The sequence below is a fragment of the Poromitra crassiceps genome (genome assembly GCF_964638095.1).
Source record: "Poromitra crassiceps genome assembly, chromosome: 11".
NCBI lineage: Eukaryota > Metazoa > Chordata > Actinopteri > Beryciformes > Melamphaidae > Poromitra > Poromitra crassiceps.
Window position 1 is genome coordinate 43,690,992 of NC_139643.1, and position 21,789 is coordinate 43,712,780.

Below are 21,789 nucleotides of genomic sequence, written 5' to 3' on the forward strand. Positions count from 1 at the left end.
TAAAATACTACAACCACACACCTGTAACCACAGCACAGTGTAACTCTGCCAAACTGTTTTATATTGATTGCTGTAACAACACATGTCATCATTTGCGCTTAGAACTTAGATTGATAAGAACCGGAGCTAGCTGTTCCACTCAATTCTGCATAGCTGCAGCGTTCTTCTCTCTGTCTGTTCTCTCTTTGTTCAACTCTTTGTCTGCACCCAGAGCGAGATAGCCTACCGGAAACAATTATTCCGCCTTGACACACAGAAAAAAATGTTAGTTTAGAGCCACAATATTGTTATAATATCAACAACTAACCAAACAGATATCAAAGCTGGTGGGCTTTATGGAAAGAGCATGACACAAACTGATTAACAGTTATGTCAAATTGGTCATTCAGTAGTCTCTCAAGCCAGACTGTCTCTTCTACATTCTGTGAATGCACCATAAACAGTCTGTAATTCACGCCCACACAGAACATTGACAAAGGAAGTTGGGGGAAAAAACGCTTGAGACCGGAGAAAGTTTGAACCGATGCAGGTGATTGGAGAAATACGAGCGGGCATCTGCTCATATTTCTCCAATCACCTGCCTTTAGGCGGGACATCCGGGACATCCCCCCATCATCGCTCATTATTTTCCCTGAGTTTTCCCTTCCATTTTGACCAAGTTCTCCCAGCTCTAAAATGTCTGTAGCCTAGAGCAGTGATTCCCAACCAGGGGTACGTGTAGCCTAGGGGTACTTGAGCAGCTTGCAGGGGGTACTTAGAATGATTGGGGAATACAATTTACCTCCAAAATGATAAATAAATATATATATATTCCAAGTCATTTCATAAGACCATTGTTAAAATGTGATGTATGTGCCGCAACTAGTTCTGCTGGCAAGTGTCAACTGCTACACTGTTCTGCTACTGATAATGGCAAAAAACAACAACTAAAAAGCCCAAACACCGGCAGTTCAGTGAAACATATATCTTGTATAGATTTACTTGTATGTAATCATCAACACGCATGAGTGAGGGGTACTATCATGGAAAAACAGCTCAAGGGGTACATAAGACAAAAAAGGGTGGGAACCACTGACCTAGAGTACAGACGTTACATCTGTACTTAGAGTACAGACGTTTTACGCGGAAGCATTTGAAAATTGCTGCGAGAGCTAACCGTCTGTTTTAAGAGACTAGTCATTCAGTGTTGTTTTAGGCCAATGTAACTAACGTAGCTAACAGCTACAGTAACTAACGCCAGCTAATGCTAGCTGTAGCCTACTGTGAAGAACTATATTTTTTGGTGGAGGAAGGATTTGGCTTTTTGCTATCAATAAATTATTTAAATGTTTGTTGCTGTGTTTATTTTATGAAACCTCACCAAATCAAATCTGCAGCATCTCATTTAAGGGGACGGGCCACTCTTCTCTGTTGCGTCCCCACTTGGTGATTTAGGCTGATAAAATGGCTGGATTTTCACTTAATAATCTATATCTAGTATGGGGACACTAGGACCCATGACACCTCTTACAGATATAACTGATAACTGATACAGTAGATGGGTAGATATTTTTATGCAGTGGTACAACTGCAGAATGACAAGTGAGGTGAGTTAAGCCAACTGCTCAGTGACTTGGATACTGGAGACTTGGAATGGGCCAAACTGACTGCTGTTCTGTTCTTTTTCACAGTTAGAGAACCCTGCCACAATGAATCCTGATGTGAACGTCATTGCCTTACCTACGAATGAAGCAATCCCAGCCAACAGTAAGTGCTCTGTGGCTGGCTGGGGATTTACTGATCCTACAGTAGAAGTCACCAGTAGTGTTCTGATGGAGAGGACAGCGATGCTGCAATCCAACTGCGAGTGCAAAGACGCTTGGGAAGACCATTTCTCTTGTGATCAAATGATCTGCACCCACTCTTGTGAGGGGGGGATTTGTCAGGTAATCAAACAGAATTGTATTTGAATCAGATCAATGAAAAAGTAGTTGCCATGCTGACATGGACGGTTTCTTGAACATTCAACAATTGAAAGTTGTTTACCAGTGTGCTTTCAAATACAGTATATGAGTTTTAATGGGAAGATCAGCATTAGACTCGGCTACCGGTTAAACCACTAAAACTCTTCATGTTGCCTTTTTATCCTAGGGTGATTCCGGTGGACCGCTTATCTGCAACAACAAGCTTCAGGGGATAGCAGCAAATACAGGTACACCGTGTAATAACGCCAAGGAGCCCCACATCTTCATGAAAGTCCAATTCTTTCTCCCCTGGATTAAGGACACTCTGAAGAAAGAATAAACACATGCAATGAACCAACACTGAAGAGGCCAAGAATATAACCCTTTTGTCACTTGCTGTTTATTGTGGAGTAATGCAATGCATGTTTAGCACATTCATGTTTTTGAAGCAGATTTGTGAAAAATACACACATGGGTAGTTGTTTAGGTTAGGCTGTAGATTAGCTTGATCAGTGGTTCTCAGATTGGGGTCTAGGGAACCCCAGGGGCCCTTGAGTGGGTTCCAGTGGTCCCCAGCAAAAGGGGAATAATTAATTTTTGCTCTAATTTGATCCTTGTGTCAATTTAGAGCTCCTTGATGTGAAACGTTTGCGAATACTGAGCAAGATTGTTTGGCTTGTTGTGTTGCTTGTTTTATATAAGTTGTTAGGTCAAGGCTGTCGCTGCCGGTGCCAGTATAGGTTAAAAGTTGCTCTTGTTTTCTTTCTTTCTTTCTTTCTTTCTTTCTTTCTTTCTTTCTTTCTTTCTTTCTTTCTTTCTTTCTTTCTTTCTTTCATTCTTTCTTTCTTTCTTTCTTTCTTTCTCGTGACAAGCTTCTTTTATATAAGTTGTTCAGTTTCTGTTTATTGATTGTGTTTAGATAGATCTTGCTAGACTATTTTCTGTGAAGCCCTTCAAGGCTTGCCTGTGAATTACAGCTATGCACATGTATAATTAATTTGCTAATATAGCCCTAAATTAATAAACGTATGGAATAAAAAACATTGTGCAGTATTGTATTCTATTAATTTCTAATCATTTACTCATTCACCTTGTATATTCCTGACGTCTGCCCTTAGCTCTGTTTCAGTCCATCTTGTAGGACTTGCAAGTGTCCAAATGATCTGTAACACCTACCTATGCTAAACTCATATGTGCACAATGTCTCGAATGTCTCAACTACACATTTGCAGATGAAAAACCAGAATACAGAGTGAGTATGTTATACATGCAGTGAGACGAAGTGGGCAAAGTAGAGCAGGTATTGAAAAGGTGATGGTTGACTTGTGGTGTAAATGAGATACACATCAAACCACAGACTGCTGCAGTTGTGTTCATGACTTCAGTTGTAGTGCAAACGTTTGAAGTCGCACCAGAGAAGGATAATTTCCAGTCTCATGAATGGATGTGGTTATCAGCTTGTGATTGGCTGTCTGTCAATGGTGTGAAACTTCATTGGCTGACCAGTCTCCTAAGTGGGTGTGGCAGTGGGGAACCCTACGTGGCACAGATACAGGAAGTGACTTGAAGTTGAGGTGTCTCTATATTTGAAAGTCTCTGGTTGAACCGTTTCCTGTCTGTGAAACCCCTCATCTGCAGAGATAGCTTTCACAATAAAGGAGTAGTGCACCAAAAATGTATCCTCAGTCATGAACTGCTCAGTTGCGAACTTGCGACTTTTTCCTTTAACCAAAAATAACCATGATATTTGGTTAATTTTATTGTTTATAACAGAGATGAAAGAGTGGCAAGATCACTTGACTTGGTATGTCTTGTGAAGTATCTCTTCTCCGACCTGTTAAATGTCAGAATGGAACGGTTTGATCTACAAAGCGGGGTCGTGAGCATTTCATACTTAGCCTATGACATATGGAAGGAACAGAGCCATAAACATCATGTGCTTTTGACAGTTAATTGTAATGAATATCATGGGGTCCTCAGCAAAGTGATGAATTGTTCAACTTCACCATTATTTCATTTAGGCTACGAGAAGTTAACACAATTAGCCTAGAATGTAGAAAAAATATTCAGGATTCAAGATTTAAAATTATTTTAATAGCCATATGAGTAAACACGATACAAATAAGAAATTTGTCTTTGTGCAGCATGCAGCGCAACGATCACAGCAACAGTGAAATATGGAGCAGACAGAAAGACGATCTTCAAACTATAATTGTAAATTATATATATATATATATATATATATATATATATATATATATATATATATATATATATAAAATAAAATATAAATATAAATATATAGAAAAAGGTTGAGAATCACTGGCCTAGTAAGTATTTACCATGTGAAACCTGAGGTATACGGTATTTTCTAGTGGGGTGGTGATATGTACCGACTCTGCCACAGGACATGAAGGCAGCATGTCTTGCAGACAGACAGCAGAGCAGAGGATAGCCAGCTGGCATCTCCTCACTGATGTGGAAGAGACAGGCAAGGATGCTGTCATATTCATTTCACTTGACTAGACTACCAGTTATTTTCTTCTTCTCTGTTAGAGCAAAGCAAACCGCAGTGAAATTCCTTGTGTACATACTTGCTGATTCTGATTCAGAGTCAGATTCAGATGGTTGTTGTTGTTGTTGTTGTTGTTGTTGTTGTTGTTGTTGTTGTTGTTGTTGTTGTTGTTGTTGTTGTTGTTGTTGTTGTTGTTGTTGTTGTTGTTGTTGTTGTTGTTGTTACTACTACTACTAGTGGAATACTTGTCCCTGTGTGACTGGCCATTTAGTCAGGCCTCACGGAGTTGGCATGCAGCCTCTCCTCTCTCTCCCCAGAGGGTTGTCATAGTCCTCTTCAGTGGCTGATTACAACTCAGCTCACCTGTGTGCTGCTCCAGAGTTCACTGGCTGATTCAAACTGCGCTCACCTGTGTGCTGCTCCACTCTGGAGCTCTCCATGGTGCTGAACCTGTGTTGAGGCATTTTGGCCAATGCCCATTTAATCTGCCCTAGTTACACAATTCAAAAATGAATGAATACAAGGTGAAATAAAGTGTTTTGCTCTGCTATTTTCTGACCTTTGTAGATTGTTATATTCTTGATCACTGTATTGTAGGGCTGCAACATCTATGTTGTAAGTAGACAAAAGCACTATCTTGTGTCGTTCTGCGTATACCACCAGGAGGCAGCAAAGATGGACAATACACCAGATTCAGATACTGGGCATGATCATGACCCTCCAAGCACCTAAATACATGCGAATGGTAAATGGTAAATGGTACATAATAAAGTTGAAGTTGTCTGTGTGTCTGTCTGTATGTCTGTCTGCTATGCACGCCCACACCGAAGGTTGGATTGGGCTGAAAATTTGCATAGCGGGGGCGGGGATGCGGGGGGGGGGTCTGGGGAAGGTCATGGGCAGGTCATCAAGTCCTGGAACCACCTGGAAAGTCCTGGAAAATCCTGGAAAACCTCCTGGAAACCACCTCATGCCCACACCTCAGGACGGATTTGGGCTGGAATTTTGCCTGCCGGGGAGTTATGATCTGGGGAAGGTCATGGGCCCATCAACAAGTCCTGGAACCACCTGGAAAGTCCTGCAAAAAGTTCCGGAAAACACTTGGAAAATACCTCATGACCACACCCCAGGTGAGATTGGGCTTAAAATTTGTATGGCGGTGGATTATGATGCGGGGAAGGTCATGGGCAGGTCATCAAGTCCTGGAAGGTCCTGGAAAATCCTAGAAACAACCTTATGCCCACACCCCACGTCAGATTGGGCTGAACATGTGCGTGGCAGTGGGGTATTATGAGTTATACTTATGACCCAGAGACGGTCAAAGGCAGGTTGTGTACTCCTGGAAACCATCTGGACACCACCATAATTTCCGGCCAAGCAAATGCGCAGTTGTATTGCTTTGTGCCAAATTTGAGTTGACTTCCTCAGCCTTTAAAACTGTAATAAATTCCAAATAAGAAGTAGTAGTCTTGGGGGGGTACGGTGGTGCAGTGGTAAGCGCTGTCGCCTCACAGCTCGAAGGTCCTGGGTTCGATTCCCACCTGGGATGCTGTGAGCGCTGAAGGAATGCGTGCCCGTCCGCATGTCCTCGAGTGCCCACCGCCCGGGTGGGGTTGTCAAAAGGGCCCTTCTGTGTGGAGTTTGCATGTTCTCTCCGTGCCTCCCGGGGGTTTCCTTCATATAGGAACCCCCTTCACCAAAACATGCAATATCCTGGTTGCTAATGTGGTTCCTCCTCTGGTCGTTAAGGGTGCCTGTTCAGAGGGAGGTGAACTGGTTGGAATAGCGTGAACCTCCCACGTGCTATGTCCTACTATGTCCTACCGGTGAAGCTTCCTCTGTCAGGTGAAAAGAAGCGGCTGGCTAACTGCCCATGTCTCGGAGGAAGCATGGAGCCAGTTTCGGCTCTCCCCAGATCGGCAGAGGGTGGAGTAGCAACCAGGATAAATAAATTAAATTAGCACTAATGGGGGATAAAAGTGGGATAAAAAGAAAAGAAAAAAAGAAGTAGCAGTCTTATAGCATTAGACTGATGTGTTACCTGAAAATGCAATCTTTTCAAGAAAATAAAACCGGGGGGAAGTCTATCTTTATTGTTTTAGTGTGTGTTTGCTTTATTGTGAAAAATGATGATATGTTGTCCTAGCCTGGGTGAACCCAGCCGCCACGTGACCTGCTCTCAGAGTTCTCAGTCACTAGCACTGTAGTGACTGAGAACAGGTCTGACTGAGAGCAGGTCACGTGGAGGCTGGGTTCACCCAGGCTAATGTTGTCCCTGGTTATCCACTTTTTAATTTACCACAACACCATTGGATAAAATGAAGTTAGAGAAAGTGCAGACAGTGATGTGTGGCTATGCTACACAGTCACTCACACACGCTCAGTCGTACCTCAACTGCTGCACGTTGTGGTCACACGAGGAAAGGTATAGCTCCTCTCTATAGCCTTCCTCAGTCTGTGTATTTAGCGGGTCTTTAGCGGGTCGTCCTGCTACGTTGACCTTCAGGAGCGACGGCTCTTCTCGCGCTCCACAGACTTGTGCACAAATGGAGTCATAGCTCAGAGCCTTATGAGCTCTGACAGCTGCTCTTCTCCATCTCTCTCTAACACGCTCATCTGTCTTCACGGGTCACAGGGCAACAAGATGCACCATCGCATATTCATTTAATGCTCCATGTGTGGATGAGAAACGTGTTGCAGAATTGTCTTGAGGACTCTTTCTTCATTATAGAGACAGGTCATGCAAGTAGTGCAGGCAATCAGGAGGTCTCTCTCTCTTTCTCTCTCTCTCTTTCTCTCTCTCTCTTTCTCTCTCTCTCTCTCTCTCTCTCTCACACACACACACACACCTCTCTGTGCCAGCATTTCGGGCAATGCGTTTCATATGACGCAGCATTGAAATATGAACAAAACACTTCCTCAAAGTATAAGTAATGACCTTTGGGGGAAATGCTGTGTGCTTGTAAAGCATTGAGTGCCTCTGATGTGTCTTCCCCCCCAAAATGTGCCCTCTCAATTCTCACCGCTAAAGGCCCATATGTCAGGGAGGCCAAATACACTAGACCCCTGTCTCATCTCTATAGAGAAGTCAGGGGGAAAACTGTGCGCGGCCGGCGTGCCAAAAAAACATCCCAGAAAGCCCACAGGGAACGGACTTAACTTTGGGCCAACAAAAGACCTGGTTATATTTCACCGTAGGATGGCCTTTGTGCCTCTTGAGTCGGCTAACACTGAAGCTGTGTCTCCTCTCCTCTCCTCACCCAACCTGTCTGTCTCCTAAGCTGACAAGCAGGTCTTATTTAGGAAGAAGTGCTGAGGAAAAAAAGGTCTGCTGGGGTTTTGATGGATTTCACGTGCACGGTACACGCAAGCGCGTGTGTGCACACGCACACACGCACACACACACACACACACACACACACACACACACACACACACACACACACGCACACACGCACACACACACACACACACACACACACATACACACACACACACACACACACACAAACACACACACACAAACTATAGGCACTTGCTCCAACTGAGAGCTTGCTCACACCACGTTTCTCACACTAGAATTGTATGGGGGCGGGATTGACTGAGAGCGAGAGAGAGAGAGAGAGAGAGAGAGAGAGAGAGAGAGAGAGAGAGAGAGAGAGAGAGAGAGAGAGAGAAAAGGGGGAGGGTGTGGTGACGGTGGCGGTTGAGGTGGGGGGGGGTGGTCCTTTCAGTTCTTTTTGGAGGCAACAATGCTCTTTGTCTGAGATCTTCCACCATTCTTATTAGGGTTAGCAAAAGGAGGCGTGGGGTGGGAGGGGTGTTGGGAGGGGAAGGGGGGGGGCTGCTTCTCCATAGTAACAATGACAAAACAGGCCAGCTCCACGCCGGGCATGGGCAAAGCGCTGAGTGAGGCTGCGGCATAGAGACACACAAAACTTCTGCTGCTGCTGCTGCAAAGGAGTCTGTTCACGTAGAGAAAGAAGAAGAAGGAGAAGAAGAAGAAGAAGAAGAAGAAGACCATAAAAGGAACAGTAGAAAAAAACAAGAAAAGAAGCAGGGGTCATCCCCAAAAAGTTTGATGAGGACATGATTTTTCCATCTTGCCATAGGAGGTGCTCGCTCTACAGAAGGAGGCAGGATTGAAGGACACATACAGTACATACCTGCTTGGACCTCCATGCCCTCTTGCACACCCACAGTATCTCTCTCTCTCTCTCTCTCTCACACACACACACACACACACACACACACACACACACACACTCAGACCTGTAGCCCTCTCCCTTAAGAAGGCAGCATGGACCGAGACAGTCACAGCGAGGATACTTTGTCGACCATGGTTCTGGAGAACATTAAGAACAAACTGATTCACGCCTTCAGGACAACGGGGGAGTCCCGAGAAGCTCCGCAGGACTCTGGATCCAGCGGTCAGCGCCCGCTCAGCATCGGCAGGAGTTTCCAAGCCAACGAAGAGCTGCGGAGAGCAAAGATAGACGGAGCGATAACCTGGCTGAGGTCTGAACTGGTGAGTTTTGACATTCTAGAATGTTTTTTGTTGTGCTTTTTACAAATTCAGTTTGGTTCACTAGTCATGTCCAAAAACAACCCTGACATCTGTTAATTGTTGATGTATTGTTGTATCAAAAATAAGCACTTATCTGTGTGGCCTTGTGAGACAGTGACTATAAGCGTACACAATGGAGTGCCTGTCACACTGATCTGATTCTTTCATCTTTCACCACACAGCTGGAGATGCGCTCGCAGGACCGTCAGCTGGCTCAGACGCTGCTGGGGCTCAACACAGAGATCCAAAGACTGAGGAGGGAGAGCTACGGAGGCCTGGATGTAGAGGGGGAAGATCAGCAGTAAGCTGCCTCAGCAGAGTGTACTCTCTGGGGGAGATTTAAGAGAGTTACGGAGGCCTGGATGTAGAGGGGGAAGATCAGCAGTAAGCTGCCTCAGCAGAGTGTACTCTCTGGGGGAGACTTTAAGAGAGAGAGTTACAGAGGCCTGGAGGTAGAGGGGTGAGATCAGCAGTAAGCTGCGTCAGCAGTGTGTACTCTCTGGGGGAGATTTAAGAGAGTTACGGAGGCCTGGACCTGGAGGTAGAGGGGGTGAGATCAGCACTAAGCTGCCTCAGCAGAGTGTCCTCTCTGGGGGAGAAGAGAGTTACAGAGGCCTGGAGGTAGAGGGGTGAGATCAGCACTAAGCTGCCTCAGCAGAGTGTCCTCTCTGGGGGAGAAGAGAGTTACAGAGGCCTGGAGGTAGAGGGGGGAGATCAGCACTAAGCTGCCCCAGCAGAGTGTACTCTCTGGGGGAGACTAGTTACAGAGGCCTGGATGTAGAGGGGGTAGATCAGCAGTAAGCTGCCTCAGCAGAGTGACCTCTCTGGGAGACTTTAAAGAGAGAGAGAGCGTGGCTGGAGAGCACAAAGAACCATGCTCTGATACCGAAGGACAAAGCGTTGGCTCTGCTGGACATGCAACAGGATGAGATAGAATGCATTCACTGTATCGCTGGGATGGCATGATTTATGAATGCATTTGCCTGTTGGTAGTCTTTCACATAATAGCTCATTGTAATAAAATGTGTCAAAAGTAGACACCTGTTGCATGTAAAATTGCCTCAAATGGCCTGCGTGAGGAAAGAGAAGGACAAAACTAGGCTTGGGTTTGTTGATATTTTCCAGAGGTTTCTCCTCAGTTGTATGCATGTGAGTGGCACTTAATGCAGACCTGCGCTCATGAAATATGTTTTAGATGTTTTGTTTCTTTACTAGGTCAAGAAACATTAGGAGTGGAAAGAATAAATCTGGAAAGTCAGCAAATTTTGTGACTTTGATTCTATTTGATTTTCAAATTATTTGTGATCAAATGTATTAGAAGGAGCAAAGCTTCTGCACACCCAAAAACGACAGGTGCGTCGGAGGAGGGAAAACCCTGACTAAATCCAAAATCTGATGAAGGTCTTTGGACCGAAACGTTATTCTTTCTGTTAATAAACCTTTTTGCAAGTGGAGACAGTGTGCGGGAGTTCTCTTTTCTAAGTGATCAAATGTATTAAAATGAATAAAAGGTGCAGAAATATCATTTTCATGTCTTTATTGTGGTGGCATACTGTACCACTGCAGTACAGTACCTGTTCTCTCTCACACACACAAGATCCCAAACAAATATGATCTGCAGTTATCAGTCATCTAACCATATAGTATCTGTTAAAACATGAGTTTACAATGTGGTTCACTGTGCTAACAAGATATCTACTCAGCTCTCCTAGTATTCAGTTCAAACATTGAACATAGAAGAAGACAGATCAGAACAAGTGCAACACTTTCAGACCACTGCGCCACTCCCCGCCCCCCAGCAACACCACCCATATCCTCCAAGCCACTAATCCTACACACCCCTCAAATCCCGACTCTCTAGCACCTTCCTATCCCGAGTTACAGCCCTTTAGCCACTAAACGTCCATCATCCATGACTGAGTGAGTGATTGAGTGAGTGACTACTGAGTGTCCTGACTTTTCCATCTTATGACCGCGGTGGGACCTCTGATCCAGCGCCGCGGTAAAAAAGTAGTAGAAATTATGAGTATGCTTTACTAATGCATGTGGAGGTTGCAGTGAACTTGAGGCTCTCCTGCTGCTGTATGATCTAGTTTATCCCACAGTGCTGGACCAGCAGGCCCGGCCAGGGTCAGAAGATGGGAAAGTCAGGACACTCACTCACTCATCATCAGTCAGTCAGTCAGTCAGTCAGTCAGTCAGTCAGTCAGTCATGAACGTTCAGTGAGTTTAGTGGGAAAGGGGGGGTGTAGTTAGGCATAGGAAGGTGGTATAGGATTCAAGGGGTGGGTAGGGGGTGTGAGGGGTATGGGTGTGGGGGCGGGTGCAAGGAAGATGATGGCACACGTACACAATAGCACACAAATGTTTGCGCTTGTCTGTAAACTAAAGTCTAAAAAAGGTCAGTGAGTTTTCTTCAGATACACAGAGAGGGACCATGGGTGTAAATGACAGTTCATTATTATTATTATACAAACACATAGAAATGTATAACTCAAAATTTAGGCTGTACAGTAGCTGGAAATCAGCTCATCGCATTTTGTGCAATGGTGGTTTGACTGTGCTTACACTGGTGACGATCACATTTGAGGACATTTTCATCTATCTACACAGGGGAAAAAAGCTTTCACCTTCTCGAATTCTGGCACACAACACACACACACACACACACACGCACACACATACACAAACAATACTACACAAAGGCAACAATGGTTGCCTTTAGGTCAGTTTATAATACAGCACATATGCTATCTATACATGCTATCTTCAAGTTATAGCAGCCTATAACCACGTTGTACCTTTGTAATGAAAACATAAGTGATGATGATGGATCAACTGTCTGGTAATGAAGGCGTTAGAGTAATGTTGTGTGTGTGTGTGTGTGTGTGTGTGTGTGTGTGTGTGTGTGTGTGTGTGTGTGTGTGTGTGTGTGTGTGTGTGTGTGTGTGTGTGTGTGTGTGTGTGTGACAGGATGTAAATGGAAATACTTTTTAACTGTAATATAATTGTGTGAGTATAACCAACTAACTACTCATATCACTGCCTCTGTTTACATGCTGTTTACATGCTGAAAAAGTGACGGTTTATTCATGAGTTTATTTATCTTGCATCTCCTATTTTCTTTGATTAGGATCGTAGAAGATGCGAGAGTTGAGGAGGGACTTTCGAGGTTTGTAATTTGGCACCCTCAAGGCACAGAGCTCCTCCTGCTGAAGGCCCTATTGGCTGAAAGCGAGGCCAGGGGCGGAGGTGTCCTCAGGTAGGAGGCTGAAAAGGCCACCTCCCCCGAGCTGGAGTAGACGCTGCCGCTTCCTCGCTCGCTCTCAGAGTCCCAGCAGCTGCCCTCTTCCTCCTCCTCCTCCTCCTCCTCCTCCTCTTCCTCCTCTTCCTCAGACAGCTCCTGCTTGAGCTCCTGGATGCCAGAGTGAAGCTCCATCAGCTGCCGGATGAGAGCTTGGTCCTGGGAACGCATCTCCATCTGCACACATAAGACACATGGCAATTCAAAAGGAGAAAAAAAATCAGGCGACCCCATTTGAATTCCAGGTGACCCCAAGGTTGGGAACCACTTCCTACTACATGTCCCAGGAGGTGTGGCCTCTCACACCAGGGTGCTCACATAGGTATTCTGCATACAGTAATACAGTACTTAAAACTACAAAATGTAGAGACTACATTTCCCAAGAGGTGGGGCCTCTCCCACCAGCCTGCTCACACAGGTGTTCTGCATACAGCCAAGTAGGGCTAATTGCCCTTTCGCCTCCCTGAAAACTTTAACCTTGATTTGATTGGCCGTTCACACACACACACACACACACACACAGACAGACAGACAGACAGACAGACAGACAGACAGACAGGCAGGCAGGCAGACAGACAGACAGACAGACCAGACAGACAGGCAGGCAGGCAGGCAGGCAGACAGGCAGACAGACAGACAGACAGACAGGCAGACAGACAGGTAGACAGACAGACAGACAGACAGACAGACAGACAGACAGGCAGGCAGACAGACAGACAGACAGACAGGCAGACAGACAGACAGACAGACAGACAGACAGGCAGACAGACAGGCCCAAATGTCACATAATGCAGGACACAAAAGTGATCAAGATCAAAGTTGAACTTCACAGAGTTCCATGTCTTTTTCCAAACAGCCTCCTTGATGGAGCTGAGAGGCTTCATGTCCTCGGTGTGAAACAACATGCGCTTTTTCCAGCCATTTCATTTGAGCGCTGCCTTCTTTCTGATGCAAATGCCTTTTCTATCATCCTCTCTCTTCCCTTCTTATGAGAGGCTGTCTAAATTGCCCACATTGTCAAATAGAATATTCAGAATTCCATCAACGCCAGAGTCCAAGTTTGTCCCCAAAGAGCGAGGAATGTCCCGAACAAAACCCCAAAACTCTTTTCTCTCTCTCTTAATGACAGCAGCAGGCTGAGACTGGGCTCTGGCTGTGAAAGATGCTGGTCTGTGCTGCCTTTGTCAACACACGGAGGAATGAGAGAAGAAACGTGAACTTTCTTTTGAGGAAAGGTGGAGATGTGGGCTTAGTGGGGGTCCAGCTCCCCACCCGCAACCCCCCCACCCCCCGCCCTTTCCAGATAATGTGCTGGACATTGTGTGATTGTGTGTGTGTGTGTGTGTGTGTGTGTGTGTGTGTGTGTGTGTGTGTGTGTGTGTGTGTGTGTGTGTGTGTGTGTGTGTGTGACATGTGCGTGTGCGTGCATGCATTGCCTGCGTGCGTGTGTGGCTATGGCCTTTACTTGGCTGTTCCAGTGTGAACTTTCCTGACCAAACAGTCTAAATGACGGGGCTTTGTGCGGACCACACACACCTAAACCAACTTCATCAGAAGCTTCTGTTTTCTTCCTCTATGGGAATCAATATACACAGGGCCGTAGGACTTGTTTGGAGGTGATGGTCGCAATTGAGAGAGGTTGCCTCTATTGTCCTGGATTGCAGCAGCAGCACAAATGTCCTGTGAAGGCTAGACACAGGAGCTGGATCTACGCCACTTTCACACAAGTGACACACAAACATCTTATCGCCAAAAGGACATTGCCCATTGGTTAGTCTCGCTTGCCAGACTCTCTCTCTCCGTTGCACGCTGTAACCGCGCAGGAGAGAGTCTGGCTGCTCTTAACTCTCACTCTGGTCTAGCGGGAAAAAATACTGTTACCTTTACAACCATCCACTATGGCCATGTTCAGACTAGGAGGCCAAATCTGATTTGTGAACTTTAGTGACCTATTAATGACTTCATCCAGATTGGTTTTATGAGTCTGGACGCTCCAAGTCTGATTTGTGTCACTTGTCCCAAATCACATATGGAGGTAGTTTCCAATCTGCTTTCGACTGATGTGACTTTAGTGCGGACGCGCAGTCAGATCCACCAAATCTGATTTGAACGTCACTCGCAACTCGTCATCAAAAGCTTCGGCGCAGGAAAACCACGTCACCAACGTACGTATTTAATGACGCCCACGTCGTTACCATAGCAACCCATGCAGATAGGCTGTTTAGGTCTGGACACACAGATTCCGACTTGAGAATCGGATTTGTGTCAGTGCGGATACACTCCCAAATCAGATTTGGGAAACCAATCAAGATAATGATGATTAATGTCTTTATCAGCAAATCAGATTTGCCTGTAATGTGAACATGGCCTAATAGTACCAAGCAGGCCTGCTTTATTGCACAATCCAAATCTTCGTCAAAACTTGCCATTTTCACCGTGTAGCAATGCTAGCCTGCTAGCGTTGTTGTTGTTGTCGCTTCACAGTGGCGGAGGCAGGGAGCAGAAAAGGGAAATTCCTTTCCGCTCGGAATCGAAATGGTCGGAGCCGGTCGGAGCCAATGATGGCAGAGCTTCGACCCGCAGCACGCTTCCAGGCAGTCAGACTACTATTGGTCAATGTGAAGTGGAAGTCATTTCTGGGTCTCTGTCGTTGTCCTCTTGAAAAATAATATAACAATAATATAAATGTAAATAATATAAATAAAATACTTTCCTACTTTCACAGAACCTTCTGAGTGATCAATGCCCATTTTAGTTCTTCAAGTAAAATATATGACTCATCGTACTCATCGTAAAAATGTCATCTCTTCGCCCTTGCCAAAGTGACAAAGGTGTTTATGTTTGGTGAGATGTCGCCAATTTGACCTCACTTGTATGCTAAGGCAGCAATCAACAGAGTTAGTTAAACTAAACAGTGTACCTAACTCTAAGATCAGAGATGATGAGCACAGGCAGATCTTGCCACACTATTCCACAGCCTTCTACCTCAGAGGGATGTTGATAGACCTGCCTGAAGGCCTCTGTCTTCACTGGCTGTTTGGACGCCTGGCATCTCTGTGTGCTCAGTCAGGACTCTCGGTTACCATGACGAGCTGTCTGGATGAATGCTCTAAATGCCAAGTGATATATGACAGTGACAATGAGTCTTACACACAGTTGCTCACACACACACACACACACACACACACACACACACGCACACACACACACACACACACACATACACAAACACACTCACGCATGCACGCACGCACGCACGCACACACACACACACACACACACACACACACTCACTCACACACCCACACACACACACACACACACACACATACACACACACTCTGTCGCTTTAACTAGAGAGATTGTTTAGAGAGGGTGACATTGGAACAACATGACCTACACGCATCTCACGAACAAAAAGGCAATATAAGTGGCACCTCCCACACAATGATGGAATCCTGCCTCCTGAATGACCTCAGAGGTCATTTTTATAGGGGTGACAAATGACTTGACCTTAGGCCTAACGACCAATAAAAATGTTTCTATTCTCAGTGGAATCTTGCTGTGGTCAGAGGACCGCACACAGGGTTTTATAGCTCCAGTTAACTGTCAGCTATAGGGAGCAATTTGAATACTTTGAATACTCTATAATGCAAAAACCAACAAACATGGAAAGTGGATCTGATTCCTTGGTGAATCATGTTAATCCACCAAATCAATTCACTTTAGATGGAAGATTTGACACAACACAGACGGGACCTTTTCAAGACTTGCAACTCTTAATGCATCAGCCACAGTGATATGGGTTTATTGTAACATTTGAAAAGCAGACAGTGGGATGTTAGTCTCTAGTCTTAGTGGGATGTTAGTCTCTAGTCTTAGTGGGATGTTAGTCTCTAGTCTTAATGGGATGTTAGTCTCTAGTCTTAGTGGGATGTTAGTCTCTAGTCTTAGTGGAATGACAAGATCGATTCAATGATCAATGATCCAACTGCATCGATCCACAGTGAAAACATCGATATTAATCGCTATGACCCGCCATAAAAGAAATAAACATTATGCTTTTATTTTGGAATCCACGCTACGTCTGCGACGTCTGTGCGTCACCGACCGTTCCTTGCCAAGCGCACGCCCTCTTTCATTTCCCTCTTTCATTTCCGCATACAAGCAATGGCAACATGGCGAGCAGCAAATTATATTTTAGTTGCTTTTTTTTTTTAACTGATTGCTTAACTGATTGTGGGGCATATCGTCTAATATCGATCGCAACCCCCCTGAATCGAATCGAATCGTGACGGAATTTGTGATATCGGCAAAAATCGCATCGTTGTCAAATGAATCGAGATGGGATTGCATCATGATCAAACTTGTGATTCCCACCCGTCTTACCAGTTCCCTGCGCAGCCAGGCCAGCGCACTCTCGATGTCCAGTTTGGATGAACCACCCTCCCCAGCAGCCACACTCAGGGGGTCGACTCGGGTTCGAGGCTCCCTGCACGCGCTCTGTCCCGCAGCCTTGCGGTCGTCAAAGGTGGCGGTCTTGCAGGAGAAGTCTCGCAGTCTGGTGAGGACCACTTCCATCATGATAGGCTTGGTCTCTTTAGATCTTTCGGGGATGTCTTCAGATGCTTTCTCAAGAGTCCGACTGGGTTTTGTGCTAAACCCTCTCTCCTGTGTCCGGTGTTTGTCTCGGCTGTAACAGATACAGCGTTGTCTGTTCTCGCTCTCTCCCTTCTCTGTTTACTACTCCTTATGAGTTCCTTGGCAGTTCTGCTGTGGGCTGCAGGAACCTGTGAGGAACTCACTCTCTCTCCCCCTCTCTCCCCTTACACCCCCCCCCCCCTCTCTCTCTCTCTCTCTCTTACGTGCTCTCTCTCTCTCTCTGTCTGTCTCACACATTACCCCAGCTCCTTGGCATGGTGGACTGGCGTCATTTGAGTGCGAGTTTGACTGAGCAGGTCTGACGTCAGTGCATTGTCCAGATGCCTGACCCCCGAGCTGTTTACTGCTTTTGGGGTCTTTTATCAGATACACACCCACGCACACGCACACACACACACACACACACACACACACACACACACACACACACACAAACAGTGATCATCGGGGTGGAGGAGATCAGGGCCGTAGCCAGGGTTCCGAAATAGGGGAGGTCCAGCAAGGGGAGGCGGATTGAAAAAAATTGAGTTTTTTTCCCCCCCTTTTTAAGCCATATTTAGAGTAATATATCATTTTAAATCAACATTAGGATTATACTGTTGTGATGTCATTATTCAGTATATTCTCTTTCATGTCACCACCTGCTCAGCTCTCCTGTCAACATAATTGTAACTAACAAACACAAACTGTTTTAGCCAAATTCATATCAAAATGACACCTACAAACACAGGTACACAACCCAAGCCGTACACAACACACAAAGTCATCATCGATAATAAAAAAAACATACAGAGGGACATTTATTTATTCCTGATAGGAACGATTGAAAAATAAAATAAAATATATTATGTTGTTTTTAACTTTACACCACCTCTTTTTGTTACTTATTGGGTCATGAAACTGAAACCATGCATATAGCCACCTGCATACCTGACTTCGGGAGCTTGGCAATTGGCATCATGCATGATTAGCCAGTAGCATCCCAACGTGTCACACAGGTAACATTACTTAAGAGACAGACTAGACACTTACTTTCTTGGTTGTTGCTAAAAAATCTGTCAGTGTCACTCACTGTCTGTCGTTCACTCGCTCACTGTCTCGCAGCTCGCTCACCTTCAATTATCTCGCCAGGCAGACAGACAGTCATCACTCACCACCATGCTACTGCTCTCTCGGAATCAAGTTACCGCGGACGCGGCGTCAGATGACTTCCTGCCTGACCTGCCTTTCGTTTCAAAATAAAAGCGATCCCGTGTTTTTCATGCTTTTCCATGCAGATTGTTTTATAAAAAAAAAAAAAAAAAAAAAAAAAAAATGTTTTTTTTTTTTTTTCCTCTGAAATATTAGGGGAGGTCCGGACCTCCCCGTGCTCATAGCTAGCTACGGCCCTGGAGGAGATGGGTAAGTTACCAGGGCGACTACATTTGCGTGTCTTGAAAACATTCGGGCTCCCGATGCAATGGTCTTGGCTCGTTTGTCATGCAACAACTGTTGAAGAAAGAGAGAGCTAGATGGAGCATAATGCATACATGTGTACAGACACACACACACACACACACACACACACACACACACACACACACACACACACACACACACACACACACACACGCAGCTCTCCTGGATCTGGTCCCAGGGCCCGGATGGATCTGGTCCCAGGGTCCGGGTGTAAAGAACAGTGTGAACAGCCATGTGTAACTAACCCTTCTCGTGCCACGTTCCCCTCTCTCTCTCTGCAGCCCCTAGCAACCCACTGGGCCATCTATTCAGACGCACGACGCTTTGGCAACCCAAAACACACGCCTACTTTTTTAGATCCCACAGACAAGTGAGGACCGAAATAGCCACGACGCATCACACGCTATTTTTAGAGTCAAATCTGCTTTTAGGCCTCCTTAAACAAAACAAGGGTCACCACACTGAAAAGAGAGTGAGAGGTCTTTGAGCCTGGCTCAGCTGTGTGATCGTCCTGTCGCCTTGACACTGCTCTCTGACTGAGACAGAGGAAGAATGGCGGAGGAAGTGGCATGCTTTTGAAGAGAGCTGAGCCAGAAGGCAAAGCTCTCGATCGACCGGTCGATCTTTGTTGCTACTCTCACCTATGGTCATGAAGGATGGGTCATGAGCGAAAGAACTAGAATGATTTTTCTCATGAGGGTGGCTGGCATCTCTCCCTTAGGGATAAGGTGAGAACCTCAGTCATCCGTGAGGGCCTCAGAGTAGAGCTGCTGCTCGAAAGGAGCCAACTGAGGTGGTTTGAGCATCTAGTAAGGATGCCACCTGGTCGCCTTCCTAGGGAGATGTTCCAGGCATGTCCAGATGGGAGGAGACCACGGGGCAGACCGAGGGCTAGGTGGAGAGATTATTATATCTCCATGCTGGCCTGGGAACGCCTCGGGATCGCCCAGTCAGAGCTGGCTAATGTGGCCAGGGAAAGGGAAGTTTGGGGTCCCCTGCTGGTGGAACTGCTACCTCCACGACCCGATCCCAGATAAGCGGTTGAAAATGGATGGATGGATTGTCAAAATCAAATAATTGACATCAGTTATATTATGTGAAATGGGCAATTTGTTTATATTGTAACGTGTTTGGGTAATCCAAGTATTACCTGTAATGTATGTGCAACCTAAGTGTCTGGATTGTAGCTAGGAACTAATGTGTGTGGGGTGTTCCTAGGGGAAACGGGGTATATAGGACCAGCGGCCGCTGTGCCGCAGGGAGTCAAGATACGGAGTGAGCGAGACCGGTTGTTATGTGTAGAGCTAGCTGTGTGAAGCTAGCTGCTAGGAGCTAACGAAGCCTGTGAATAAAGACCCTGTACCAACTACAACTCTCCGTTCCTTGGTGTATCAGCGATACGCTACATTGGTGTCAGCAAGTGAAGCGGTAGCGCCTCTGTTTTCGGTCGAGAGGAGAGAGTGAGGAGGAACAGCGGAGAAAAGTTGGAGATCAAAGGCTCGAGCGACCTAGCTGTAGCGAGCTAGCTGTGTGAGCTAGCTGCTACGAGCGCCACGTGTGATGGCGCGTCTAGAAGAAAGCCTGTCGGTGAACGGGAGAGAAGAAGGGCTGACGACAGAGATCAGCTCGAGGCTGGCGGGCATGGAGGCCCGTGTGTTGAAAGAAGTCAGACGGCTGGTGGAAGGAACTCCTGCCTGGGCAGTGGAGGTATTGCGGACGCTACGGGAGGTCGCGCAGCACGGAGAGAAGCGGACGGAGGAGACACAAAATAGACTGTGTTGGAACTGTGGAGAACCGGGCCACGTGGCGAGGTGGTGCCGAGGCGAGCCCGGGATACGGACCGGGTATGTGGGACAACGACATGGACAGCAGGGAGCCTGCTGGGCATGCGGCGCGATGGGACATTTAGCCAGGGAATGTCAAGAAGCTGTCGGGGATTGGAGGACAGCGAGAGAGGAGAGACAGGTGAGGCTTTGTTGGGCTTGCCAGTCGCCTGGACATTTGGCTGGAGACTGCATTAAGAGTGTGAACGCTGGAGGAGACACACAGCCGGGGGAGCAGCCCGAGCAACAAACAGTGGAGCAGCCTGAGCAACACACAGAGACGCAGACAGATGGAGGATGCGGATATCGGTCCGGTGTATGCGTGGGTGGCGGCCGGACGCCGGCCCCCTGTGGAAGAGATTCACACATGTTCCGGGCCCACAAGGGGACTGTGGAACATGTTTTCGGACCTGCATCTGGGTGGAGATGGGGTTTTAGAGAGAAAGGGACACGGGAAAAACGGGACTCAGTGGGTTGTACCCGGTTGCCTGCGAGAATTGGCACTGAAGGGGGCGCACGATGGCCCATACGGTGATCGGGGGCCCGAAGAGACACTCAGCCTCCTCCGTAGACATTTCTACTGGGGCAAACAAAAGGAGGACGTGCGGAGATACTGCAGTGCATGTGTGGACTGTGGGACACGGGGGGAAGACCGAGGAGAGTCACCCTGCGGAGGGCTAACCCCACTGGGGTTTGAGCAGGACTGATGTGCTTCAGATGGGACAGAAGCTTTAAAAAGGGGGGATGGAAATAGTGGTTGATGTGAAGATGAGTGTAAAGAGAAAAGAGGGAATGTAAATATTGGGGCTTGTGATAATTGAAATGTGGGTTGAATTTAAGGAATGGGAAAAGAAATGGAAATGGTGGTGGTGGAACGGAAATTGAAAGTGTGCTGAAAAATAAGAGGCAAATTGGGGGAATGCAAAATGTTGTGGGGTGGTGTGTTTTGGTACAGGGGGATATGTTGGGTTGTGGGTGTTAACGTGGGCGTTAACCTTATTGTTGGGTGAGGAGTATGTAACGTGTTTGGGTAATCCAAGTATTACCTGTAATGTATGTGCAACCTAAGTGTCTGGATTGTAGCTAGGAACTAATGTGTGTGGGGTGTTCCTAGGGGAAACGGGGTATATAGGACCAGCGGCCGCTGTGCCGCAGGGAGTCAAGATACGGAGTGAGCGAGACCGGTTGTTATGTGTAGAGCTAGCTGTGTGAAGCTAGCTGCTAGGAGCTAACGAAGCCTGTGAATAAAGACCCTGTACCAACTACAACTCTCCGTTCCTTGGTGTATCAGCGATACGCTACAATATGTAGGCTATATACTAACTTTTTTATATCTATATAATAAAGTTGAAGTTGTCTCTCTGTGTGTCTGTCTGTGTAGTGTATATATTCCAGACGCCCACACCGCACGTCAGACTGGGCAGGTTGTGAAGTCCTGGAAAGTCAATTTAATGGGATTTAATGCCTATAAGAAATTGACGCTGCCCAAGAGTAAACAAAGTATGCAGTACACTAGT

The 21,789-nt window shown here is 46.3% G+C and overlaps 2 protein-coding genes across 2 annotated transcripts in view; both read left to right on the top strand.

Moving 5' to 3' along the window:
- LOC310784660 (granzyme F-like) overlaps positions 1-2,958 on the top strand; it is a 4,617-nt gene extending 1,659 nt beyond the window's left edge. Inside the window, exons 4-5 of the mRNA XM_083645677.1 lie at positions 1,671-1,925; positions 2,131-2,958. Of these exons, the coding sequence (XP_083501803.1) occupies positions 1,671-1,925; positions 2,131-2,283 (408 nt within the window). The 3' untranslated portion in view covers positions 2,284-2,958. The remainder of the gene's footprint in view (positions 1-1,670; positions 1,926-2,130) is intronic.
- A 5,800-nt stretch (positions 2,959-8,758) lies between these two features.
- Positions 8,759-9,330, top strand: aard (alanine and arginine rich domain containing protein; the record flags this gene model as incomplete). The annotated part of the gene is made up of 2 exons (XM_083646038.1): positions 8,759-8,986; positions 9,208-9,330. 2 exons carry the CDS (start codon positions 8,759-8,761, stop codon positions 9,328-9,330), a joined length of 351 nt encoding a protein of 116 aa, XP_083502164.1.
- Between the last annotated feature and the right edge of the window lie 12,459 nt (positions 9,331-21,789).